The 27,342-nt window shown below is 47.9% G+C and overlaps 1 protein-coding gene across 4 annotated transcripts in view; it reads left to right on the top strand.

Moving 5' to 3' along the window:
* The window catches only part of LOC130885446 (core histone macro-H2A.1), a 63,459-nt gene that overhangs the window by 18,122 nt on the left and 17,995 nt on the right, over window positions 1-27,342 (top strand). For 2 of the 4 annotated variants that reach the window (XM_057786921.1, XM_057786919.1), the window contains exons 3-5: window positions 17,624-17,730; window positions 18,087-18,284; window positions 24,115-24,222. In XM_057786921.1, the coding sequence (XP_057642904.1) occupies window positions 17,624-17,730; window positions 18,087-18,284; window positions 24,115-24,222 (413 nt within the window). Of the gene's footprint in view, window positions 1-17,623; window positions 17,731-18,086; window positions 18,285-24,111; window positions 24,223-27,342 lie in introns of all 4 variants that reach the window. The other 2 variants (XM_057786920.1, XM_057786918.1) reach the window with 1 other exon arrangement.

Here is a 27,342-nt window from a genome sequence, read left to right as displayed (position 1 = left end):
TAGTAGCATGCTGCTCACAAACCCCATTTAAGCACAGGACCTCTCAAATAGCCAGAGTTCATGCTGCCAGCACAAACCTGGAAAATGTTTTTTGGTTTTGTTTGTTTGTTTGTTTGTCTTTTGTTGTTGCTAATGGTGAGCCAGGAAGCCTTCCCTTAAAGGAGCCACACCTCTGCTTGCCACCAGCAAACAGAGCCTATCTGGAGAAAAAAAAAATGCACCAAGAAGCTGTGCTTGGCTTTCTTTTCTTTTCTTTTTTTTTTTTTGTGGGTCTATTAGCCTTCTTTCTTCTTCTTCCTCCTCCTCCTCCTCCTCCTTTTAAGCTTTTTAGGTCTTATGTGGATCCATGCCCCAGATGGTGGGTGTCTTTTTGTAACTGGAGACTGCTCTTGGGTTTCCTAGACACCCAGATCAGAATAATCACAAAGAAACTGTATTAATTACAACATGGGTTGGCCTGTTAGCTGAGGCTTCTTACTGGCTAGCTCTTAACATCTAAACCATTTCTATTCATCTGTGTATCACCTTGAGGCTGTGGCCTACCGGTAAGTTCTAATATGTCCTTCTCCTTGAGCAGCGTCATGGTGTCTCCTTGATTCCACCTACTTTCTCTAAATCTCTTCCAGCCTGTCTATAGTCTACCCTGCCATAGGCCAAAGCAACTTTAATTCATTAACCAATAAGAGCAACATATATACAGAAGGACATCTCACATAAGAAAAAAAAGAAGAAATACCTATATGAAGACTTTGCTATGACATAATTAGGAGCACTGGACCCAGAGCGGTGGCATCTGAGGAGGGCTAAGTTAGGAGACACAAAGCATTACCTTAAAGAATGAACTGTGGTCTGGCTTGGCGTTGACTTTCCAAGCTGGACCTAGGAATACCCGGGTTTCCTCCATAGAGAACTATAATGTAGACAGGACTGAAACATCTAAGTTAGACAGTCACCGTGGGAAGTTTTATGCTCATGCTATGTATGCTTGCACTAAGCTACTGAGGGACCTAGTGCTACACCCTGGGGCTGGAAACAAGAGCTCAGCCTTCAAGAAGCTTGCCCTGGAAGGAAGAGCCTTCATGGCCTCTCAACCAAAGCCCTGCGAGAACAGGTCTGGTTCTTCCATGATCAGATCATTTTCCTGTTTTCGTCCCATCCCTTGTTATGTTACCTTGCCGCATACCTTATTCTGTATTTATCATTCTATTGACTGAAGCCTGTATGCCCAAATGAAATCCACCAGCAAAAGGTGTCATGCAGATAAGCAGAATGGGAAATGTTGGCTACCAACTCCCAGGATAGGCTATCCCTACAGGACCATTGATTTGAGTCAAAGCTGGGATGTTTAAAAACCTAGTGTCATATTGGTATATGAATCTTGTAGGGTGAGGTGGTGGCCTGTGGCTTTTCTGCCTTGCTTGGGTCAAATCTGTAAAATGTATAATATAATGAGGACATCAGCATTTGCATATTGATCATCCCTTTCTCTTTCATTCCATTTCCAAAGCCCCACCCCATCCCCATGTTTTTAATCTTGGTCTTCCCTCTCGCGTCTCGTCCCTGGCTAAAGCCTTTCCATGACCTCTCATGGTCAGTGCTGCAGGTCAGATACTTGACTGATGGTTGTAAAGTTTCGGGGCTAACTCCTGACTTGAAGCAGATGTTCCCCCACTCCTCCACCCACCCAGGGTGACCTGATGGTCACTATTCAGCCTGAATGAGGTTCAGATCTTGGACCAGCCTGCACAAAACCCCAAGAACAAGGCCTGACTGCTCGACATTTTCCTGCCAACTGGGTTTGTCCAACAAAATGGTCGTCCTCACCCATGCACCATGGGGCTTCTGGTCTCTAACTAGGGCTAAATGTTGCATATGCCACAGCCCATTTCTCTTAGGGAAAGGGAAGAGAGAACTCTCTTGGCGACAGCATTGCTACACAGATGTGCCTTGCGACTCACAGCTGTCACGCTTGTTTGTTTGTTTGTTTGTTTTCGAGACAGGGTTTCTCTGTATCTTTGGAACCTGACCTGGAACTTGCTCTGTAGACCAGGCTAGCCTCGAACCCACAGAGGTCCATCTGCCTCTTCCCCCAAGGGCTGGGATTAAAGACATGCGCCACCACTGCCCAGCCCACACTTGCTACTTCTGTGGAGAAAAAGACAGGATCCTCCAAACTGAAGATTGGCTTTGGCAGGGCCTGCAGTTAATCTGTCGCTTTCCTTGAAAATGAGTCTCAAATCTCTTTGCTGCTTTCCTTTCTGGGACACCCCAGTGTGTCCTGAACTAACACAGCTAAAAATAGAGCAGAAAGTGGCATATATTCAGGCTGAGCTCTGTGATGCTGCACAGCCTTGGAATGCCTGCGTGCCTTGTCTGCATGACTGCTTTGACACTATGACAGCACCAACCCCATTTTCTTTAAATTAAAATAAAACACAGAACTGAGAAGCCAAAAATTTTAAGGAGACAGGATTGCAACAAGAAGAAAGGTGGTGGCTACTGAAATTTAAAGTTAACTGTGCAGAGGCCATTTTGGATGCGTGTCCTTTTCTGGCTTGGTGAGTACTTTGTGTCGGAAAGTCCAGGAAACTGAAACATACTTACAATCCCACCAGCCAGAGGGAGCAGCTGGCTCTGCAGCCCTGTGTGCAGGATGAACAGTGTTAGTCTGGCTGTCACTAACATGAACTATCAGTGTTCTTTTTTGGTAACAGACAATGGAGTTAATGCCGAGTCTTACACTAAACTGTTGCGTGACTAAGGAGATTCCGGAGCTGTGTCCACCTGCAACCTCAGTCTTTTATCTCTTGAGGGGCAGATGACTCCAGGGAGCCCTTGAACAAGAATCAGTTCAGCACTACTTCCCTAACTGAATGGTGTCAGCAGTAACGGCTTCCCTTGGGGTATACTTTAGGGCTAAAGGGAGGAGCCTGGAAGCCAAGGGTCGCCTTCCCGCAGATGTGGAGGAACAGCAGGGCTGGAGGACTGGCCTCCTGTGCTGCACTGACGCACAGGCTCTGTAGAGCTCCAGGCTGAGTTCTTAAAGAGTCCTTGATCTGCATTTAGTTTGTTTCTTATTTCTTCTTTCCTTTTTACTTTTGATTTTTGAGGTAATATGTTTCTCCCTTCCCTTCCCCCCTCGCCAAACCTTCTCCACTTTACTTCAAATTTATGGCCTCTTCTTTCATTGTTACTACATGCATATATGTATATGTTATTTACATATATATTCCTAAATATAACCTGCTTAGTCCATATGTTACTTGCATGTATGTTTTCAGAGCTGACCATTTGGCACTGGGCAAACAGTTGGTGTGTTCTTCCCTGGAGAAGACTATACGTCTCCTGCCCCCAGGCCTTGTGGGTCCCCCCCACTCCATCTCAGTGTGTCCATTGATACCATCCCTATTCAGCTCACGTTTGGGCAGTCATGGTGAGACTTTATGTGCGTAGCTTCTGACATTACTAGCAAATTCTCTGAGCCTCTGGCTCTTATGATTTTTTTTGCCCACTTTCTGCAGTGTTCCTGAGCCTTAGGTGCAGGACTACTTTGTACGTGTAACCTTTCACACTGGGATCCACAGCTCTGCATCTCATTGGTTGTGGTTTCTCTGGTTAGGGGGTGTAAAGACGTGTATAGATTGTTGTTAGGGATTACACTGACTAATCTGGCTTCCCTAAAATGTCCATGGAGCAGATGGGACCTAGATACTCTGAAATAGTTGTCCCTGATCCCCATTCTCTCCCAGGGCTGGATCACACATTTATATCAGACTTAATTTATATTATCATTTAGTGCTTAGGCTTCTTTGTATGTTTATTTTGTTGTTTTAAGACAGGGTCTTATTGTGTAGCACTGACTTGCCTGAAACTCGTTGTGTAAATGAGTCTGACCTTGAACTCGCAGAGATCTGTCTTTCAGGTGCTGGGCTTGAAGGCCTGTGTCACCCTGTCAGCACTACCATGCCCCCATTTTGAAGCCTGTAATCCAGGCTGACCTCGAAATCACTGAGTATCTATGTTGGCGAGGACTAGGGTGACCTTAAGCTCAGAATCCTCCTGCCTCAACATCCCAGTTCTGAGGTTGTAGGGTGATACCACCACGCTCAACTCATTGTTTTCCTTCCTTCCTTCCTTCCTTCCTTCCTTCCTTCCTTCCTTCCTTCCTTCCTTCCTTCCTTCCTTCCTTCCTTCCTCCTTTCTTTTATTCTTTCTCTCTCTTTGTTTTTTGGGGAGGTTGTTGTTAATGTGGCACTGGGGATTGACCCTAGGACTTTACAAGTGCTAGGAAATGCTTTGTCATTGAATTTCATCTCCAGCCCTTGACAGTGTCTTTCATAGAAGAGAACAAATAAATTTCAACAAAGGCTAACCTGTCAGTTCTTTCTTTCACAGATGGGACTGTAGTGTATTCATCAGACCCAAAGACATCAAGGTTTTTTTCCCATTACCTTCTATGAATTTTATGGTTCTTGTTCTATACAGTTAGATCTGTGGTCTATTTTGACTTAATTTTTTTTGTTGCCAAGTATAACATCCATATTGAAACTGTTTACATACCTGTTTACACATTATAGTATACTTATTGAAAATCTCTGCCATTGTGAAGATAAACCACAGCACCTGAGAACTGTAGAGAGTGTGGAGGCTCACTGTGCTTTCATGGTCTCTTTATCTCTCTAAAAAAATGCATTTATTTTACATCCCAACCAGAGTTTCCCCCCCCCCCTCTCCTACCAATCCCTCCTCCCACCTCCCCTCTGCTCTCCATCTCCATCCACGTCTCTTCCATTTCTATTCAGAAAAGTCAGGCCTCCCATGGATAGCAACAACATATCAAGTTGTAGTAAAACTAAGCACCTGGCCTTGTATTGAGACTGGGCAGGGCAAACCAGAACGAGGAATCCAGCCCAGTATGAGGGTCTCCAAAACCAGTAAAAGAGTCAAGCGGCCCCTGCGTCCACTGTTAGGAGCCCCACAAGAAGACCAAGCTCTGCAGTTGTCGCAAACACATGCAGAGGGCCTAGGTCAGTCCCATGCGGGCTCCCTGGTTGTCAGTTAAGCCTGGGAGCTTCTGGGAGCTCAGATTAGTGGATTCTGCGGGTTGTGCTGTGATGTCCTCTGGCTGTCACAATTCTTCCTCCTTCTCTTCAGTCGGATTCACTAAACTAGGCCTAATGTTTGACTGCGGGCCTCTGCAGCTGTCTACACCAGTTGCTGTACGAAGCCTCTCTGATGACAACTGGGGCAGTCACTGTTCGTATGAGAATAGCAGAACATCATTAGGCCTCATCACATCGACTTTGTATTTCTCATCGTTTTGGTTCTATCCTAGGTCTCTGACACTCCAGGCGTGGGCTCTCTCCTGGCCTGGGTCTCAGGCTGGACCAGGCAGGTTGGCCACTCCCACAGTCTCTGTGCCACCCTTATCCCAGCACATCTCATAGGCAGGGCAGGCAGTGGATCAAGGATTCTGAAGCTGGTTTGGTGTCCACTGGAGATCTTGCCTGGTCACAGGCGATGGTCAGCCAATTCAGGCCATGTATCCACTATTTCTAGGAGTCTTAGCTGGGGTCATCCATGGAGATTCCTGGGACTTGCCCTTGGCACCGGGTTTCTACCTAACCCTGAAATGATCCTCTTTCCACTAGTTTCTTTCAGCTTTCCCCCCCACCCCCCATGATATCTCTTGATGAAGCAATCTGGCATTTTTATTTTTGCCACCAGTATCTGCAAAAGAACAGACAACTTCTACATTAAGGGTCTGTTTTTCTTGGGCCAAGAGAAGCTTATAGCATCTTGAAATGCAGGCTTTACATGCCACAACCTTAATGTGCTTTCTTCCTTCTGGGATGTATGTCTGTTCATGGTAAATACTCTCGGGTTGTTTGTGAACTTGACGGTATCTCAGTCTTTCCTTATAGATGACAGATTTAACATGTGTTAGTGTTTCATTCCACCTTCCTCTGTTAATCTTATTTTTCCCCATCTCTTTATGAACGTTCTAGATAAGCTCTTCTGATTTGGGTAAGAGCCCTCTGGGTCTTCCCAGTTTATTGACTTTCTATTCAGTGATACATAATCTGTGGTTCAGTCAGAAAATGTTAGGGTGTTTGTGTGCTGGTGTGCAGTGCCACGGGGCACATGGGGGTCAGAGGACAGTTTCTGGGAGTCTGTCTTCTCTTTTTGAGGCAGGGTCTGTCATGCTGGCCCGTGAGCTTCTAGATGGTTCTTGGGTCTCTGCTCCTACCTTTCCTTAGGAGTGCACATCACTTTGGGCTCTCTGTGGTTTCTGGATTGAACATGGGTCATCAGACTGGAAAGTGCTTTTGCCACTTGAGTCGTCCCCAGGCCAGGCTGCAGCGATACCCCAATTTCTCTAAGTTCTTCTGGAGCTCTTAAAAAATGTCAGCTAGTCTTTATTTATTTATTTTAGTATAATTTCTTTGATTTTACATAATCTGTTATTATATTTAAATAAATTTTACAATTGTATGTTCTTTAAATAATGGTATAAAATCTTTAAAAAAGATTTATTTTAATTTTATCTGTATGGGTGTTTTGCTTGTATGAATGTAAGTATACTATGTGTATACAGTGGAGGTCAGATCCGTTAGAACTGAAATTACACTTGGTTGTGAGCTGAGCACTGAACCCAAGCCCTCTACAAGAGCAGGCAGTACTCTAACTGCTGAGCCACCCCCAGCCATATACTGTCTGACAGTTTGTCCGTGTACACACGCATTCTTACTCCGTTGCCTTTCTCACTGCCCTCCCACTTCTCGACGCCAGCAGGTTTCCCTCCTCCTCGCAAGCCTTTCGTCTTTGCGCAGCATTGATTTAACGAGAGTGACCTGTGAGAACGGGCAGAGAGTAGGATTGACACCACGGGAAAATGGTCTGTTTGTAGTGGTTTGCTTTTTATATTCTTACTTTAAAGCATTTGGAATTTATCCGTGTGATAAACTGGTTACTCCAGTACGGTTAACTGAAGTCCCCATCTTTCCCCTGATCTAGCTGCTGCCTGGATCACACATAGACTTCCCAGGATAATGGGGATTCCTTCTGGACCCCTTTTTTGTTTTATTGGTCTGAATTGTTGCATACTTCCCCCCTCGTCGCTGTTTCTTATATCCAGTGGTATGCGTTGCCTTGCCTTTTGTCCAATTTATTTTCTTTAGTAAGTAAAAGTTCCCTTGGTAAAATTCACCTGACAAAGGATATTCAGTGAGGCCTAGGATCTCTCTCTATGCTTTGACTACCTGTTTCTCCCTTGTTTTTTATATGTGTACTTTGTGAAAATAGTCTTTTCCTTTGAATAAATTTTCTAGAATAAATCTAGAAAATGAAATGAAAAAAAAAAAACCAACTCAGTGCACCAAGAGGGTAATGGGCTCACATGGTATGCACACGTTGATTGAGTGGGGTGGATCTGGGGATCTTTTAATCAGTCCCTAACCTGCCTCTACCCCCTTCCCCAGCTCAGTCTTCACTTGGGGCTGTGAGACAGGGCTTGCCACACCCTGAGCCCAGCCTGGCCTGCTTTCCTCTGGGATGGCACTTTGTCCCCACGGTCCTCGCCCGCACTGTATCCAGAGCCTGTGTTCTGATAGATGAAACCAGGCCAGGGCCTTGGAGAACAGCCCGTGCATCGCCTTCCGCACCTCCCGACCACACCAGTGATCGGGCCTCTCAGTTAGTAATTCATCCGGAATGACCCACTTGTGAAAGATTCACTGAGCCAAGTACACAAGCTGGGTGTGGGAGTCAATGGATTTGTATCCAGTGTCCCATGCATCAACCATATCAGAGGCTGTCACCTTGATCCAGCACAGGGACTAAGCCTTTCTCTCCCATCTCTCTGGTGGTAGCTGAGCTCCTTGCATGGGGCCTGAAGTCCCACAGCATGGCAGGAACAGTTCTTTCCTGAAGGAGGACACTAGTCAGGATGGTGAGCTTCAGGAGGGAGCAGGGCACTGATGGGTCATGATGCCGGGAAACTGGAGCTGCGCTGGAGCCTGGAGTTTTAAATGAAGCAGAATTGGGATGAACCTGAGAGCAATGACCACACCTGTGGAAGGAGGGGCACTTGATGGGGCTGCTGTTACTGGCAAGCAGGAGGGATTTAGAAGACTCACACAGACTGCCTTTTCCTGTTGTTCCTAAAGTCCCCGAGGTCCGTCATCTATACCATGAGCAGGTTTGCTTGCCAAGAAGGTGACATAAACCCTCCTTGGATTTGCCAGGTGCACCATTCGCCCGCAGCTCTGGTCCTAGTCCCTACCTTCCATCCCTCCTTTTCTGCCTTCTCTTGAGACCCCGGCTGCTTCTTTATTAGGTAATTGCATCTTCCATGCGTGTGTGGTCTCGGGTCTCCAGAACTGCCCCCTTCTGCAGCTTACGGGACTGCCCGATGTCCTCTCATTATATGATTACGTCTGTCTGTCTGTCTGTCTGAAGGGAGCTGTTTGGCATCTTTTAGAAGCCTACTCCTCCATTTCAGTTGACAGGGCCGTTTGGAAACTCAGACGCTCTGCAGATAGCTATGATCGTCCTTCTTATATCCTGACTGATGTTACTTGTAGTGATTAGTAGCTGAGGTAGACTTCGGTGAACGTTTATCTGTTGTCTTTATAAATCTGGATGCTGACTGCTGAGAGTCAGTGTCTGCATTCATTGAGAAAACGAGGACAACTTGCCTGAGGCAGTACCATTTTCCTTGTCCTTCTGACCCTACTTAGGCCCCTCTGGTCTCCAGGGACTGGTTTGTCATATTTTGTTGAGTATCAGTCAAGGGCTTTTGCGTGGAGCAGTTGATCTTTGTCGAGCACTTAACTGTGTGCCAAGTACTGGTGAAATATTTTACCCTAGGCAGCTCGCTGACTCCACAGCCACCCAAAGCTCCTCCACAGCTCCCCAGTACAGTAACTTGTCTCCCCAAGAGGAAGAGGCTTCCCTGGGCTGAACCCCTCAGAGCTTAAGAGAACTGGGACCCAGGACCACTAGTCCACTCTGTGCTTGCTTGTTTCAAGTAGCCCCTGGTGACCCCCAGGAGGACTGGTGTGTATCCAGTCTTAGTTCTTAGTGAAGGCTAAGCCTGAGGGGGCAGCTCCAGAGCAGACAGACACATGTCACTACCAGAGTGTGCAGGGGCTGGAGACCCTTCTGTGGCCTGGTGGATCAGGGAAACAGAGGTCCTGCAACAGAGACTAGGGGATGACAGGTACAAGGCCAAGGGTGAGGGGACTCCAGAGCATGAGTTGGAAATGGTAGAAGCCAGGAGGGCATGGTTCTTGGAGTGACCTGGGCTGGGGTTTCGGGAAGGATCTGGCCCATGCTAGCAGTCACAGAATAGCAAGTTTCTAGGGAGCATCTGCATAGCCAGGAACCTCGGGAGAGCCCCACAGGCCTCAAATGGAAGGCCTGTGCAATCAGTGTGCAAGGTTGTGTTGCTCAGGAGTGCTGGGGACGCAGTGGAGGGCAAGAGGCTTCTGGACCAATGTCTCTTCTTTGGTCCCTCAAAGGAGGGAGAATGGAGTCCAGGGTGTATACTGAGCTTATGCACGTGTGCCTAGACACTGACCCTCAGCCTCAGGAATCCACAGATAGTACAAAGGTAGGACTAATGAGGGTGGCCCCAGGATCTGCAGTCCCTCTTGGGGTCCTTCCTTTTGTGGCACTCTGCTACTTTGGCTACTCTTCCAGAAACACTCAGTCATGGAGAGCAACCTGACGTTCCCTGTGCTTGCAGCCTTGCTCTGAGAAGACAATGCAAGATGGGAGGCAGTGTCTGAGGTACTTGTGACTTGTAGTAGCCAAAGCCTATGGGACAGCATGGAGCTGCGCCACTTGGCATTCGCTCTTGTTTTGATTTCTTTCTGTTTCCCTGACTTCTCTCTGATTCTGGTCCCCCTGGCCATGCCTGTGTGAGAGTGTACCACAGCCATCGCCTCCACAGCAATGCAGTTTGCTGCTCTGCGCCTGGGTTTCCCTTTAGAAGCCCATCTGGAAAATGGTACCAAGTAGGGGCTCTTTAAATGAACTTCCTTTTTACATTATGCTCTAAATCATTTCATTTCCGCAGCCATCTGATTGTTCACTCCTTCCTGGCTGAACGAAGAACAAATGGCTGTGGTTTTCCGTATTAAAACAAGCATACCCATTAACCATTTCCTTGTAAATTAATTTAGAGACCTTGAAAGTAAGTGATTGGTGGTGCAGCACCAGCCAGGGCTGGGGTAGAGCACCTTTCCTTAGGCCACCTTTCCCATCCCTCTTTTGCTGCAAGAGTTCTGTAGTCTCCGCACCTGGCTCTGGTTCTGCCTGGCCATGGCGCCCCCTGCTGGGGTCAGTTAAAAGTCCCTGACCCCATCCCAAGGCAGAGCCCGCTTGCTGCCTGGGGGTCTCTGCCTGTGCAGCTGCCTGGGGTGCTGTGTTCTATCAAGGCAGGTCTGGCAGGACAGAGGTTAATAGAGTTCAAGTGCATTTTTCAAACATATGTAAACTGTTAAGTGTAACAGCAAAGGGTGAACTGCTGAGGAGGAAACACCAGGGTTTCTGCTGCTCTTCATACACCTCTGTCCACCCGGTGCTTAGATGAAGAAACAAGGGAAAGGAAGTCTCGTTTCTTGCCCTGGTAATTAAGGCTGGGCTGCTGCTATCACCTCTCCTTCCTCCACCTCCACCACCTTTCCCCTCTGCCCCTTCCTCCCTCTCCTCCCTCTTCTTTCTCTTCTTCATAAAGATAGTGTAGCCTTAGTACGTAGTAGCTTATGGTTACTAAGTCTACTAAGCATTTTTACTTAGTAACAGCCCTTACAAACCTCAGAGCTAAGCTCAGTCGTGTTTCATAGAATGGGGAAGGGTGTTGTCTTAGCCATGTCTGACAGCAAATTACAGAAGCTAAGATTCAAATCTCTGTACCTGGCAGCAGACCTGACCTAGTGCTACCCATGGCACATTCATGGCTGCTGCCCTTTGCCGCAGGTCCCTGGAGGTGGTGTAAGTAAAGCTCATATCTGCAGAAGTGAAGGACAGGTCCCTGCATCGGAGCTGCTCAAGCACTGGGCTTGGCAGCAAAGTTCAAATGTTTCTTCTGTTAGCATGCATGCCTCTCCAAACGCGCATATGACCCTGACGTGAAAAACGTGTGTCCAGTGGAGCATACTTCAGAGACTCCACGTTAGGCTGCAGTTCTGCCTTGTTGGTAGTCCTTGTGGGACTGGACCAGATGCCTGGTTCATAGAGCTGACAGCAGGGATGAGCTGCATGGGCCTCGTAGGAAACAGTGGAGCAGTTCACTCGTGAAAAGTCTCTGTATTCAGCATAGAAAGACTGTCTACAGTGCCTGTGTAGCCTTTACTTTATGGAATACCCGGTTCTTCTGAAAGCCCAGGGTCGGGGGAGGGTGGACTCTGGGACAGGCCCACAGCAGGGAGCCCCACCAAGGGGACAACTCTGCCAGCCTTAGTCTCTGCGATTCCCCATCTGGAAGATGGGGTGGATTCTGTGGTGAACATGGCAGCAGACAATAGGGTCACTGAGGGAATTAGAGAGGACCATGGTGTTGTCAGGACACAGGGTACTCTTAGCGGTCATCCTCCAGTTGGGGTTGACTGGGTTAAGGCCTTCTGGAATGGTGTCCCAGTTCTGAACCTCATGAAGTCCACGGAGGGGTGAGCAATCAAAAGAAACACAATGAACAGATTCCTTGTCATGCTGTTGGCTCTGCAGCAGATATCTGTGTTCTCCCTGGGATTACGTGAGTATTTGCTTTCTTTGATTTCTGATTGTTACTTTCGATCTTTCTTTTGTTAGACGAGATGCTTCAAACAGCTCTTTAAAAGCCCCAGATTCTTTCCTATTACAAGGTTTGTGTTTGGACTTTGGCTCAGCCTCGCCACATCACCTGTTAGCTGTTAGAGTCTAATTCTGCAAACCATGACTTCATCTCCCTCAAGGAAGGTAGACGGAATGCTTCCATACAGCAGAGCACTGGAGTTGGAGATGTTGCGTGGGGGAGGGGGAGGGGAGAGTCTAAACCTTTGGGCTTGGGGTAAAATCGAGAAGCAGAGCTGTCAGAAGTACTCTTGCTCAGCCAGCTGTCCCAGAGATGAAAGGGCTGCTAAATCACGCCCTTGTCCAGGGCTGTGGGAATCTTGTCATGTTGCCCTAAAACCATCATGTTCAATGAGGCTTGAGAGCTGTGCACTCTGAGAGACAAGACCACATCACCAGTCCTGGCCACCACAAGCCAGGAGACCTGGCCAAGAGTGGGGTGCTTGGGTGTCTTTCCAGTCAGATCTTAAACCAGTATTAAAAGAACAGCTACCGGAGTACCATCAGTGCGCCTCGTGCAGCTTTCTGCCTATGGAGCTTTTTCCGTATTTACAGTCCCTCTGGAGCTGACCTCGTGTGCTCTGGGCCCCAAACCAGGCCAGTGCTGGTCGTTAGCCATAACAGTTAGCCTGTCTCTGGCCAGGAAGAATGTTCCACGGGTGAAGGGCCTGGCGTGGGCTTCTGGTTCTTGTCTCCTAATGCTCCCATCCCAGCCTTCCATGGCTTGTCACCGGCTCCTAAATAGCCCTCTGAGGAAGAGTCTAGGCACTGAGCCCTGGAAGCCATGGAGATGCGGTCGCAAGAATTAATTGCCCTACAGCTCAGAGTCCCCATGATCTTGCCCTCCGTGTAACTCACCAATGAGAGGGTCACATTCAGAAGAGCAGAGCTCAGGCCCTCCTCCCTGTGGTGTTCACATTCGGCCACAGTCTCACAGCAACCTTCCTCTCCCTTTGTGTAAAGGCCAGTGTACCCTGAAGAGCAAGCAGGAACCACCCTGTTTTGCTGAATGCCTGGCAGTTTGTATCTCGCCTTCTCCATGCAGCAGGTGGCCCTCTCCTGGCCAGGAAAGCTGTTACTTTATTGCTGTTTCTAAGAGGGCAGAGGGTACCTGCTGCTCAGCAAGGAGCGAGCGCTCACAGCTGAATTCAGGATTTGCCCATCTTCTTTCTCACCTGCTGTAAAATGCAGTGTAGAGGCAGCTTGGGTGTGGAGCACATTTCTTGTAAAAGGTGTGTCTTTGAGGTGTTCTGTCTGTGTGTCCCCTTGTGATAGTGTTACTGTGGTTACTATCCATCTGGAAAAACATGCGAGTAAACAAACCACAGTACTGGCTCAGTCAGCTGGAGTCTGTCCAAGCCGCACCTTACTGTTGTACTGTTGTAATGTGGACAGCTCCTGCTCCTCCCTGCAGAGTCCAGGGCCCACTCTTTTGTGCTAGGAACCTAGTGCTGGACATTATTTTGGTCTGTGCACCTTGCTGGGTTTTGCAGAAAGGAAGCTTTGGACTTCAGTTCCTTGGTACAGAAGGCAAAGGAGTGACATCATTCCCATGCTCTTTCCCAGGAGCCCCCATTCCTACACCTGTCCACCCTCCTCTCTTCACGTCACCATTCCCATGGGACTCCAGCTGGCCTCCCTGAATCCAAGCTAAACTGGCAACATGCAAGGTGTCCTCAAAGTTTTCCAAGGGAAACTAATCCATTGAAGCAGGAGCCATAAATCAGGGGCAAGCTGGTGAAAGCTGGGTGTCCTCAGGTCTGTGGGGTTAGTGTGCCCCTTGACCTCTGGTGCTGCTTCTGGAGCATTCGGTTGCTTTCTATCCATTTCTCACAGTCTACCTTCCCCTCCAAGTCAGCAGCCCATACCTCTCAGGGTTTATGTTCATTTCTGCCTCCTCCCAAATCAGTGGCCCACACTGCTCAGGGTCTTCTATCTTCATATCTATTTCTCTGCACAGAGAATTGAGGACAGTTTTGGAAACAAAACAAAACACACAAAAAATCAGAAACCCCAGAGAGACCCCACCTCTCCTTCACCCCGCCTCTGCCTGGGGAAGCCTTCTGCTGGCACTCCTGTGAGAAGAGGAAAGAGGCTTCTTCTCCAAGAAACTGCTCTCATGTTTGCTCGTCATGCGGTGGGCTCAGAGTTTCTGTGAAACAGTGTACCGCTGTAGGCTCCTGTGTGCTCCCTGTGTTCCGAAAGGAGCAGGCAAGGCATTTTTGGCAGGAGGGTCAGCAGACTGTAACCTATCAGGCGCCTTCTGCTCACTCTGGTTCCTCCTTCCCTATAGCTTCAGGGAAGGAGGAAAGGCTTAAGAGGGGAGTATGCTGGAGGCTTGATGTTAGTGTTCTGGAATCTGTACTGGCCTGCCCTTGGGGTCCTGACAGGATATGTCCTCAGTCCGCAGCCACTAAGAGCACCTCCTGTGCTCTTTCATTAAGTTTCTTTTTAAAGGTGCCCTGCCCACCTCACCTCTCTTTCTTTTTCTCTGTTTGCCCCCCCCTCTGATTCTCTGCCTATCTCTCTCGCCTCCTCTCTCTTTATCTGTCCATCTTTCTCTTTTCTCCTGCTGTTCCTATCCCCAGAGGCCAGTCTCCCCCTTCCTTTCCCCCTTTTTATGTTATCTTTCCCTAATAAACATCCCCTCCACATGAGCTCTGTGCATGGTGTTTTTCTCTCTCGCACCGCTTTTTAATCTACAACACTAAGAAACGTCTAAGAGTGGGCTCCAGAGCTCCGTGATGCCAGAGGCCACCCTAAAGCCTTCCTAACTGCTGAGTTCTAGCCCTGGAACTGCTCTGGTGGGCTCTTCTCTCTGCCCTTTACTGCCAGAATCTGCTCTTGTGGGGCCTCAGGTACCTACTTTGCTAACTTTTGAGCTGAAGTTAGAACAGTAGCCTTGTGGATTTCCTCCTCCACCACAAGGCCAGGAACCTGAGGCTCCATTGGACCACAAGCAGGCGTTTCTGCATCCTGAGGCACTACAGCTAACCTCTTCGTTTACCATGAGAGCCCATGAGAGAACAGTTCCCTCAGTACTGAGAAACCGTGTGTACTGAGGTTGTAGAATCACCTTGTGAGGCTGGGGTGGAAAAGGTACACCTGTCTTCAGTTAGTGCCTGTAGGGCTTGGCCAGTCTCCTGCCTCACACTTTGACTAGTGTACATGAAGCCCAGTTTGGTACTCCCTAGAGCTCTTGTCTCCTGCACAGTCTTGTTCGGTCTCCCTTCCTGCTGGTAAGACAGGGACCTCAGTGCCTTTGCATCCCTTCTTAGACGCAGGCTATTTGTCTCTGGGTGACGACTGAGCAAAATGATTTCCTGGATTTAGGGACAGTGATCTGCTGTGCCAAGTGTCATTCCCCTTCTGCCTGCTGTCATTATGACTGTGCTCATGAGTAATCACACACTCTCGTCTTTATACAAACGTAACAAGTTTGGCATGGGGCTTAGTTGCTAATCTCAAAAATATACATACTATCTCAAGTGTGGTGATGCCTGCACTAAGCTAACTCTCAGGAGATTGAGGCAGGAGAGCCACAGGTTTGAGGCTAGCCTGGTTACCTAGTAATTCTAAGACCAAAGTAAGACTGTGTCTCAAAGCAAGCAGAATAGATGGCCTGAGTATTGTAAGTTTGAGGCTTGGTTTTCACACAGCTGCCAATATATCTATCTCTAAGACCCACAGTGTGGACAACAGATGATACAGTCAGGAACAGTCTGCACATCCCATGAAGACAGTGAGGGTTATCAAGGGAACTGAATTGCCTAGCAGGGAGTCTGGAGGGATCTCTTGCCAGGGCACTCCCCAGTGCCATTGGTAATGGGGACGATCTGTGTTTGCCCCACGAGGCTGCCTTGAAGGGCAGGAAGATTGACTTTGTAAGCATCAGCTACATGTTAAACCCCACCTCCCAGTCTTGTTTTGTTCCCCCTTGTGATTTTTGTTTTGAAGACATTTTAGACATCCAAAATGCTGGGAAAAAGGATTGTATTATTTCTGATGGATAAATACCAATCTGTATACTCAGGGTACAGTGCTGCTTTGTATGTGCTTACTTAGTATGTTAATCTGGTTAGCATGCTTGTCCTTCATATTCCTGTGGTTAGGTTTGGAGAACATTTAAAATACATGTTAGCAATCAGGAGATACATAGTATTTCAAACTACAGTCACCATCCTGGACACACCATTAGAACTCTCCCTAAAATATAACTCAACTTTTACCCTTTGACCCTCATTTCCCATCACCGCACCCCCCACCCTAGCCCCAACTTCTAAATTAAACTTATGTAGATCTGGTATCTTAGTAGGCTCTTACAGTATTTATCTTCCTGTGCCTGGCTTATTTCATTTAGACATATCACTTGAGGTCTGTAAAGTTCAGGTCTGTACATGTCACAAAGGACAGGATTGGAAAGAGGGACTCTGACCCTAGCAGATTAAACAGCAGCTGCCACAGTTCTCACGACAACGTCAGGACGCTCCATTCCTAAATACTTGAGCGTGAACTTTCTGTTTTATTTTTATTTACTTTCGTGTTGTGTGTGTGCGCGTGTGTGCATGCATTCAGTACAAGCAGAGGCCAGAAGATGACGTCAGTTTCCAGGAACTGGACTTAGATGTAGTTGTGAGCTGCCATGTGGGTGCTGGGAACTGATCCCAGGTCCTCTGAAAAAATAGTCAGTGCTCTTAACTCCTGAGCTATCTAGCCACAGCATAAATTCCTTAAGAACAAGAATGCTCCCTTCAAGTTGACCATGCTACTGTCCAATTTAGGAAAGATTGTAGTAGGAGACTATTCCTTTGTTCCCAGCTGCCCAGACCCAAACAATCACACAGAAACTATATTAATACAACACTGTTTGGCCAGTGACTCTTGCGTATTCCTAACTAGCTCTTACATCATAAATTAGCCCATTTCTATCAATCTGTGTATGGCTATGAGGTTGTGGCCTACTGATAAGGTTCCGGTGTGTCCTCCTTTGGCAGCTACATGGTGTCTCCCTGACTCTGTCCAGGCTTTCTCTGTTCGGATTTCCTGCCTGGCATCAATCACTCTACTAAGCCATTGGCCTAAAAAAGCTTTTTTCATCAACCAATAAACCATACACGGAAGAACATCCTCATCATCAAAACCATTCCTCGGATGTGACTCCCATGTTCAGCCCTCTTCGCTTGTCTTCAGAATGACTTGGGAGGATCTCGTCAAAGGAACACACTGTAGCTGGTTCTGTTCCTAGCCATCCTCAGCCTGTATTATCCCCACCCCTTTGTTTTATATGACTGTGACATTGACTTTGAGTCTACTCACAGCTTCCTGACTTCAAATCCAAATGTGCAGGTTTTCTTTCTTGATTCAGGAACCAAAGATTTCTCAAGCACTGTCTGTATCAAGCCCCCTCCCTATATTCTACAGGTGGGTGATGCATTACCGGAAGTGCAGGTATTGTGTCCTTCTGGCCACACCCACTCCAAACACCCCTCCCAGGCAGCTCTGTGAGATGGAAGCAGAGCTGGATTTCTATCTTAGTCCTACCACAGACTTAGTTAGTGGCCTTCCACTGGTCCCCATTCCTCCCAACTTCCCATTTTCAAAACGAAAGGTGGAACCTTTAATCCCGCCCATCTTTTCTGTTAAACTCTCCCTGGTTTCTCCAGAAGTTCTGCCTATAAAACCCACTTCTGGTTAGCTCTTTCTTGTGCCCCATCCTGCATGAGGTACAGAGGCAAGTGAGTTCTCTAATACCTTGAAATGACCACATGTTCCTCTTTGCCTACAGCTGAGATCTTGGAGCTGGCTGGCAATGCAGCAAGAGACAACAAGAAGGGACGGGTCACTCCCCGGCACATCCTGTTAGCTGTGGCCAATGATGAGGAGCTAAACCAGGTATGGGGCTCTCCAGCCTGCCACCCCCCTCAGCATGCTAGAAATACACTCAGGCGACCCCGGAGAGTCAGTGGTGGCTGTCAAGACCTGGAGCAGCTTCTTTTTTTCTTGGGACTTCACTGGGAGTGGGGTAGGGAGTTGGCAAGGGTGCCTAGCTCTCCTGGGAGAAATGATAGTGTAAACTGAAACCAAGTGATGAATGAAGGACTTTATCTCTGTCGTCCGAGTCCTGTCCCGTCCTTGTAGCTGCCACAGAGGCAGGGTATGTATGAGCAGGGCCGACCACTTGAGTCAGGCAGGGCACTCCTGGAGCAGGTGGTCTGGCTCACCCCCTGTGACTTTGCTTTTCCTGCAAGCTGCTCAAAGGAGTCACCATAGCCAGCGGGGGAGTGTTGCCTAATATCCACCCTGAGCTGCTGGCAAAGAAGCGAGGATCCAAGGGAAAGTTGGAAGCCATCATCACGCCTCCACCGGCCAAAAAGGCCAAGTCTCCATCCCAGAAGAAGCCAGTGGCTAAGAAAACAGGAGGCAAGAAGGGGGCCCGGAAGTCTAAGGTATGGAATCTGGCAGGGATGTGTGGGATGGGGTAAATAAGGTCATAGGGGACCTCGTGAGCCCTCTTCAGAGCTGATCCCCATTCCTGTTGGGGAAACTGGCTGAGACAGGAACATGTGGGAGTCCAGCTCCCTAGCTAGAGTGCCTCCTGGGACCTGGCCACAGTTGGAGGACTGAGCCCTTATGACTTGGGGATGTGTAGTGGGTATCCAGGCGCAGTTGGAGGTGGGTGGCAGCCCAGCCCCACACCTTCTGACCTGGTCTCCCACATAGATGTGAGGGCCTATGGAAAGGTTTCCTTCTGCCAGAACTCGGCCGCCATACCGTCCTCAGAGGGACCATCTGCCCATTTGCTTTGATGCTGAGTTGTCCAGTGTCATTGTGTTGCCATGGCAATGTGTCCTCCTTTGGCTGTGTTTGAGCAGGAGCACTGCAGACAGCTGTCAGGAAAGAAGAGCAGTACAGGCTTGGGGCAGTTCTTCAGTTCTTCCCTGGTGTGTAATGTCCAGGCCGTGATCTGTGGGAGGAAAGCCCTCTCGGCAGCATGACCTAAGCTATTTTCATGGAAAGGGCAAAAATTCCCCATCTCTTCACGTGTTTTGGAGCATGTGTTAGCTGGGGAGAAGGTGCTGTGTCTCTTCACACACACTTGTGAGTGCAGACAACACTGCCTTGAAATCTAAATCTAAAGAAACCCCTTTCCAAGGCCCAGAATCGTTTGCATTCCTGGAAAGAGAATCCTGACCTTGAAGAGCAGCCAGGTCAAAGGCTCCAAAGACTTGTGTTCCACCTCGCTCAGGAGGAGTCCTGGAGGAGGCAGGGCAGGCAGGGAGGGGCTTTACAGAATGTTCCCCATTCATTCCTAACTATGAAGTGAGCAAATTGGAAGGTTCCCTCCCCCCTTCTTCTGTTTGCAGTTGGGAGGAAGGGACGGGCAGAGGAAGCAGGACAAGTGCCAGGTGGCCTGGCCCTTTGGAATGTTAGAAGAAACACAGAGAAACCAAACCTCTTCTCCCTTGAAAATGGACCCCTGGGGCCTGGTGGCCTACAGCAAGGCCCTGGAACTAGGTGTTGGCACAAGCAGGGTAGAACCATGTATTGAACTTGGCCCTTGCTCTCTTTCATGTACACAAGTAGTGACATCTGTATTTGTATTTGTATGTATGTGTGTGACATGTGTATTTATGTGTATATGTGGTGTGTGTATGCATGAGTATTTGTGTGGATGTGTGTATTTGTATATATGTGTGATGTGTGGTGTGAGTGTATTTGTGTGTATGTATTTGCATGTGTATGTGGTGTGTGTATGTGTGTGGTGTGTGTGTATGTGTGTAGTATATGAGTATATTTGTGTGGGGGCTTTGTGTGTGTGTTTTCTAGTCCCTAGTAGCTATGTTCCTAATAACCATATGCCAATAATCACTTGAACACTCAACTTTTCCCTTGATTACTAAAGCAGAGAGTCTGTGGTGGTGGTCTGTTTTTCTTCCACACAATAAAACACATTGTCTGCTTACTGTACCAGTATTTGGCTAACATTAAACCCTAGGGGAAGCTGAAATTGGAACTGTGAACAGCTAATTTTCAAAACATTTGTTTAATGTAAATTGTATCAGCGCCCAGCAACAGTGTGGAGGACCTGGCATCTCCACGTTGCCATGGAACATCCTGAGAATCCCCTTTCCAGGGTCCTGTGCAGAGCCCCCCACCCCGGGACAATGCTAAAACACTTGCACTGAAAGGTGGCTTGTAGTTTTCAAGTGTCAATACTCGAAGTCCAAATCATAAATTTCTCCCTCAACTCTATATAATTCGAAGGTTTTGAAAATCTCCAGTGTGACAGTTGGGTCAGCTACAGTGGGAACGGAAGGCACAGAAAACCCTGCAGCCCAAGTGCAGAGCTATGCTGTGCCCTACTTGGGTGGCCTCGGGCAAGTCTGCTCCCTCTCTGCCTTGGTCTGCCCTAGCCCATAAAATGATAGGGTCTGTTCCAGCCCTGCAAGCCAGTGACTCTGGGGGTATTGCATAATATATTTTTGTATAGGTAATGTGTGTAAGTTTGGAGGCAGAAACAACAACAACAAAAAAGATCTTGCTCCCGTCACAGTCTGTAATGAATTATTAACAGACTTTTCAGAAAGTCTATATATATAAAAAGATTTATTTATGGGAATCCCTTCTATCCTAGATGTTTAAAGCATTAAATCACATAACCACTGTTTTGGCAATGTAGCGTAGTGTCAGAAGTGGAAGGCCTAGGGTCTGTGACCTGTGTTCTCATATACCATGTGTGTGCCCTTGGCGAGTTCCTTATGGTGCTCAGTTTCCCCATCTACGAACTGAAGCTACAACACAGAACCTTGGAAGGCTTAGAATTCATGGCAAGCACTTAACTGTGTCACTTACCTTGTCCGTGTTGTGGCAGGAGCTGCGGCTGCCCTGACCTGGGTAGTTCTCTCATCCTCTTGCATCTCAAATCCACCCTTTTTCTATGTAAGACCACACACACACACACACACACACATACACACACACACACACCTAGTGATGGAGGTGTGCTTACTGCGCGTGCCTGGCAGAAGGCCAGGCTGATTTTGGTGAGTGCCTCTTTTCTGAGGACTATCGGGCAAACTAAGCGAATGATGGTTTGCTGCAGCTGTGGTTCTGACACGTGGGTCGAGACCCTGTGGGGAGTTGTTTATCAGATATTTACCTTATAATTCATAACTAGCAGCATTCTAGTTTGAAGTAGCAACAAAATAAGTTTTATGGTTCCAGGTCACCAGAACATGAGGAACTGTGTTAAAGGGCCATAGCGCTGAGAACACTGTTAAAGGATGTCAAAGAAAGGAGTTGGTTCTCATGAGTAATTGCTTCTCTGGCAGTTCACTGCCCTTTGACTGATGAAGAGAAGATGAGGTCTAGGTGAACTTGGCCGATGAGTTTATCTCCATCTTTTTCAACAAGGTCTTAAATGTGACTCCAGAAAACAGCCTTGTACATGATCAATATGCAGCACTTTTGCATTTATATAAAGTCAGTGACAGTAGATGCCTGACACCTGACCATGGGAACAGTCTCTGACAATGGATGCCTGACACCTGTCCACGGACATGTGCTCTAACAATGGACTTGACACCTGTCCACAGAACACGCTCTGACAGGGGTGTCTGACACCTGTCTGTGAGGTCTTCTCACTGCTTACAAGGCAGTGTGCTCTCCCTATCTGCTTAACCCTTGGGGAGATACCTGCTCCCGGTTCCTGGCCACGGACTGGGCAATCCCCTTACAGGTGACACTGTGTTGACTAGAATAGTGGTGTTCAAGATTTTTGCTTGAATACCTCCTAAGAGAGCTTTCGAAAGCTTTGTAGATATGCATTTAAAACCTTGAGAGACTCTTCATAAGAAATTTAAGGCTATTTTTTGGTATGCTCTCTTTCTCTTGCTGTATGTGTGTGTATATACATATATTTATATACACATACACACACACACACACACACATAGTCAATTGTTTGTATGCATTCAGGAGAGTCAGCTATCCAGTACAAATTCACAGCAAAGCAATTTACTAACATTGAAAAATTTGTATGATTTTACTTACCGTCCTTTCACTTACCCTACAGAATTTAGTTCTAATATAATACTTTATTAAAAGTGTGTATGTATGTGCGCGCGTGTGCCTGTGCTGTGTGTGCATGTGCCACCATTCGAGTATGGAAGTCAGAAGACAATCTCCTTGATTGTTCTTTTCTCACACCTTTTCATGGGTCCTGGGGACCAAGCTGAGGTCACCAGGCTTATGTGGTTTGTGCCTTTACCTACTGAGCCATTTCACTGACCTCGTATACTGTATCTTTATGCCTAATGTTTTAGTGATGTTTGTAGCAGAGCATTGCATATTTCAACTCATTTGAAATCGTTCTTGTGATCTTATACTAAACAATGCACGTTTTCCAAGTTAACACACTTAATAGTATACATTTAATTAAACCAACAAATGCATGCCAGGTTTTAGAGAAAAAATTAAATTTTATTGGAAAACACCTTGTAGTAGAATGATTTCCTCTCCAGTTTGTTCAAGGACCCTAAGTTGTATGGATTGCTAAGATGACACAAAGGTCAGATCCTGTTCTTTGGCACGAGCTGCAGTCCTTGCAAACCTTGCTTCCTGGAACGATGAAATGATGATAGCGAGGTCTGTTTCAGCAGCGCTCTGGCCTCCTCTGTCCTGGTACAAATGGTCAGGCTAGCAGTCTCCCATCAGCTAATGGACTTAGATTTACAAGTGAGTTACAGAGATAGCATGGAGATTTCCCTGTTGTTAGTACTCCATGCTCACCGCTGATAGCAGCTGACATTGGTACATCACCATTAACCGCTCCCCCTGTGTGCTTTTTGGTGATCTCCAGCTGTTAACTATGATGGCTCTTTAGTTTTGTTGAAAGCAGCAGCCGTGTGAATGGCTTTGCCAGCCTCTGCTTTCCTCACTCAGACAGGGTATCTCCAAAGGCTGTGGCTCCCACGCCGCTCTTGTCTACCTGGCTCTCGGATAAATTCAAGCCAGTAGGAAAATGAACCAGCGAGAACCTACACATACATCTTCTGGCTCTCCTCCTTGATACAGTGCTTTTGTCTGATCCCCAAACCCTGGAGCTGTGGGCCTAGTTTAGTTTATGGAAGGCCAGCTATTATTATTACCAAAGCAGTCGTCACTGCTAAAGCAATCGACAAAACTAGATGGTTTTTCCACTGCAGGGGAGCCTGCTATTATACAGTGCTTATGGATTTGAATCGTAAGCATGTATATGGCCAGGACACGGGCCTTGTCCTGAGCTCACTGTCCGAAACCACCATTCTGGAAAGCAGAGCCCTCTGTGATGCCCCTTCCCCATCATCTAGGCAGGTGTTTGCCACCCAGCTAGGCCTCAGCTGCATCTTCTTGATCTTCTCCCACTGGACCTTTCTCGGGATCCGTGGACTCTGATGATCTGGGGGAAGGGAAAGGAAAGAAGCTGAACTGTCTAACTAGAAGTCCCACCATTCCCACTGTCCTCATCTGATAGCTGAATTAGACAACCCACAAATAAGTGAAATCCGTTCCTCTTCGTTTCCATCTGTGTGTCCCCAGAGCCACTTGCGCTTTCAACACTTGGGCGGTGAGAGGTGAGGGACCCAGGGCAGAGGAAGCACACTGGGGAGCTGAGAACAGAGCCCCTGCTCCTCTGGAGAGTTCCTCAGGAGCTCCAGGGCACACCAGTTTCAGTCTGCAGGATGCTGGGGAGTGCATTAAAGAATGGCCCCATGGAGGGGGCGTCCACAGCAGCCTCCATGGCACTCTCCCAGTGAGCTGAGCTCTAGGGAGGAAATGGAAAAGGGCTTCGGCTACTGTCTGCTCTCTAAGAACTCAGCTGTGTAGCCCAGGTTGCCCTAAACTAATGGCAGTCCTCCTGCCTCAGCCTTCTGAGCACTGGATTGCAGTAAGTCATGTGCAAATATCTAAAACGGGGAGATCTTTAAAAACCATTAGCAAAGATATTATTCTGAATTTATGAAGTGATTCTATTCTACGTTATTGGAAATTTAGGTTTGCTTTTAAGGATTTTTTCAAGACTATAAGTAATTTATACAATTAAAATTTTTTTTCATAAAACTCTGGGCTCTCAAAATAAGTCATAGCCTCCACTGTGGGACATGCCAATGTTTTTTGTTTCCTGTGTTCTCTTAATTAGTAATGGGTGAGGCCTGGGGTCGTCTCATTAGGAAAGACAGCTGTATGGCCCCTGCCCAATGGTCCATGTTCTAACTCTGTGCTTTGTACAAGAAGAAGCAGGGAGAAGTCAGCAAGGCAGCCAGCGCAGACAGTACAACGGAGGGCACGCCCGCGGATGGCTTTACTGTCCTCTCCACCAAGAGCCTCTTCCTCGGCCAGAAGGTAGGCAGACACCGCTCAGTCTGCTCCAGGGCCCTGGGAGAGAGGGCACAGGCTGAGATTCCTGAGTACCACTCAGCTCAGAGGGTGGGAATGACCAATTTGGCCGGGTGTGGGGGGGTTGGCTTTGGAGGTAGTCCCAGGGAGGGGGTGAATGCTGACAGAATCACCAAGCTGGGTCGGGATTCTGGCAGGTTCCAGGGAGGGGAGAGGGGAGGTGGGGGACAGGACCTGGGCTCAGCCCAGAGTAGGCGCCACTTCCCTGGAGTAGGCTGGTCATCAGGGGGCATGTGCGGGGGAGAGACCTTATCCAGCAGTTCTGGTGGGCTCTGGGTTGATCTTAGACAAACTGACAGGTGGACAAGGGCTTCTTCACTGACCCACCAGGCGACCCCTCCAGCCAAGTCGTTTGTTTTAACCACGGGCAATATGTTTTCAGCCGCCCCAGTGATGCAGCTTTGCCAGGACGCCATGGTTTTGTAAAAGTTGATTCACTTTTATTGAAAATAAAAATGATGCAAAGGCTTTTAAGACCTGAAAATGAGAGTTGGTTAAAAGAGGGGTGGGGATTGTCTCAATTTAAAAAAGAAAAAAGAAAAAGATAAAAAATCTTTAAGGACTGAATTCAACCTTGCAGGTTGGTTTGCTTAAAGATGGTGTAAATTGGTTTAGAAGCTGCATCATTTTTAGGTCCTCACTGTCAGTTTTATTTTGCATCACAGTGCCACCATTTTCTTGCTCGCTCATTGCCAGTTGTCCCCAGCCCTTCCCTCTCTGTCACTAATTGCACTCAGGCTCTCATGATGCAATTCCTGCGGTGACTGTTCCGGAATCTAACCATCCTCTTTACGTTTCATAACCATCATCTGTATTTTGTGTGCATTTTTCTAAGGCAGCAACTCTAGTTGTCATCTTAAGGTCTGGGACTTTGAAAGTTGAGCTTCTGCTCAGCACTGAAGGCAAACAGCTGGGTCTCCTTCCACTCCTTTAACAGGTCCAAGCAAAGTGCCTCAGGTGCCACCGATGCTCTCCTTCCCTAAGGGCCAGGAGACCTAGTGAACAGGTAGCCCTGCTCAATCTCTGGGGGCACCTACCTTCTTCCTCAGCTGCCCTGTCCTCTGTCACCTCCACCCTGGCCTTTCCCGATTCTACTCCATTCCACTGTCACCTCAGCTAGAATTCACATTTGCCTCACCGGAAAAGATACAGTTACAGACAGAGTAAAAGCACCAAGCTATGCCAGGCCAGTGTGCCAACACAAATGTCCTGTGGGCTCTGGCAGTTCAGAAAGACATGGGATCATGTCCACATCCGGGCTGTTGTCTGGAGCCCTGCTGAAGATACTTTGCTTGTGTCTGCAGAGCTGGGTATGGCAGCTCTCTGCAGTTCTTCCTCCTGGTCTGAGTGCAGAATGGGTATCTCAGGGAAAACACCGTAAATCTCTTTAATACTTATTGTCCCTCTTGGGCCTGGCAGGGTCCAGAAAGCCAGAGAAAGGCGTTGATGCTCCAATACTTTGCAGACGGTCTGATAAGTAGAACGAAGGCATCATGCTAGACCACAAAGCTCGTCTGCCTGATGGGCCTGACTGTTGATAAAGACTTACCAAACTAGCACCTAGAGTAGAATGGTCAGCCCTGAAAAAGGCACTGAATGCCAGCCTGTTTTCCTGGACATTTAAACACTTCAGTCTTTTGGAGGTCATGAAACTGCCCTTCTTGCTGAATGTGTGTCCAGAAGGATGTACTGACCCCCACGATCGCCAGATGAGGTCCCCAGAATTACTCACTGCAAACAGAATATTACCTCAGTCAGCCTGGGCACCCATAATGGAAATTAGGGTGCTTCTGTCTTTTCAAGAACCCTCCCCTCCGGTAGCCCGAGGCAGAGTAAGTGCCATCCAGGACATTACTCTGCAGCAGCACTTCCAGGCCCTTTGTTGGCTTTGACTGTCAGGCAACAAGTTTAGTGTGTAGTCCTGTGGGGCAGGAGTCATAAAACGGACCGCGGAGTCACACAAAGAACCCTGGAAGCCTGGCTCGGGCATTAGTTTGGGTTTGGTAAAATGTTTCCGAAAGTGTTCTGTAGAAGCATGGCTGTGACCCCTGCTCTGTGACAGCGTGAGCAGCACTTGAATGTAGCAAGCAAGCAGGTAGAGAAAGGCGGCATTGACCTCCAGCCCTGTGAGCCTGCCTGCTACTCACAGGAGGAGCCAGTCCGGGGCTTAGGAGCCTCGGTTCTAGTTGTTGGTAATGATGCATTTCACAGACTGCAGCCTCAGGAGCAGTCTCCCTCATTACTCCGTGATGGCCGTGCTCACACATGGTTGAATTTTTTTCCCCCTTTTTAAGAAAACAGTGTTGTGAGCCCAAATCCACGAATATTCGCCTTGTGGTCCCACCGAGACTTGGCTTCTCCTTCACCCTTTAAAAACTTCACGGTTTATTTAAAGCAGCAGCAGCAGCAGCAACAACAAAACCACTTGCAGTGCATGCATCCGTGTCTCTGTCAGCAGTGGTGCTTTGTTTTGTGGAGAAGCTGTCTTTGAAGCAGCTGGGAAATCAAATTAGGGAGGGCATAGTTCAGGATCGTGGTACAGTGCTAGAAGCCCAGGTGTCAGGTACTGGGCATTCCCTTTGTTCCATGCCACTTCTTCTGAGGGTGGGAAGTTGGCAAGAGAGGGGTAGCTCTCAATCCTGTCCCTCCGTTCAGATCACTCAACAGCCTCTGAAGTAGGACAGGGCATGATGATGGGGTCGTACAGCATGGCCCCACCCTGGCCTCTGGCACTTTCTGGATGTTCCCGTCTTTCTGGGGCACTGCTTGGTCACCATATGGTACCCCTAAGCCCAAGGCTCTGGGAGGGTTTAGGCTTGAAACATGGGAGACATAGTGACAGCACAGATGTGAAGATAGGAGTGGCCTGATGTGGCTCCCCTTACTTCTCTCACCAGTCTCTTGCCTTTTCACAGTGCAGGTTGGGTGTTTGGTGAGGGCATGGAGTATTGGCTTAGTTTTTTTCTTTTCCAAATAGTATTTCCTTGGAGTCTGTGCTCACCCTCCCTTCTTCCCAGCAGGAAGGAACAGCCAGGCCCACAGGGTTGAATGCATCTGACCCTGGTC

Source organism: Chionomys nivalis, chromosome 13, assembly GCF_950005125.1.
Source record: "Chionomys nivalis chromosome 13, mChiNiv1.1, whole genome shotgun sequence".
NCBI lineage: Eukaryota > Metazoa > Chordata > Mammalia > Rodentia > Cricetidae > Chionomys > Chionomys nivalis.
Note: the sequence above shows the minus strand (reverse complement) of the source record. Positions and strands in the feature narration are given on the sequence as shown.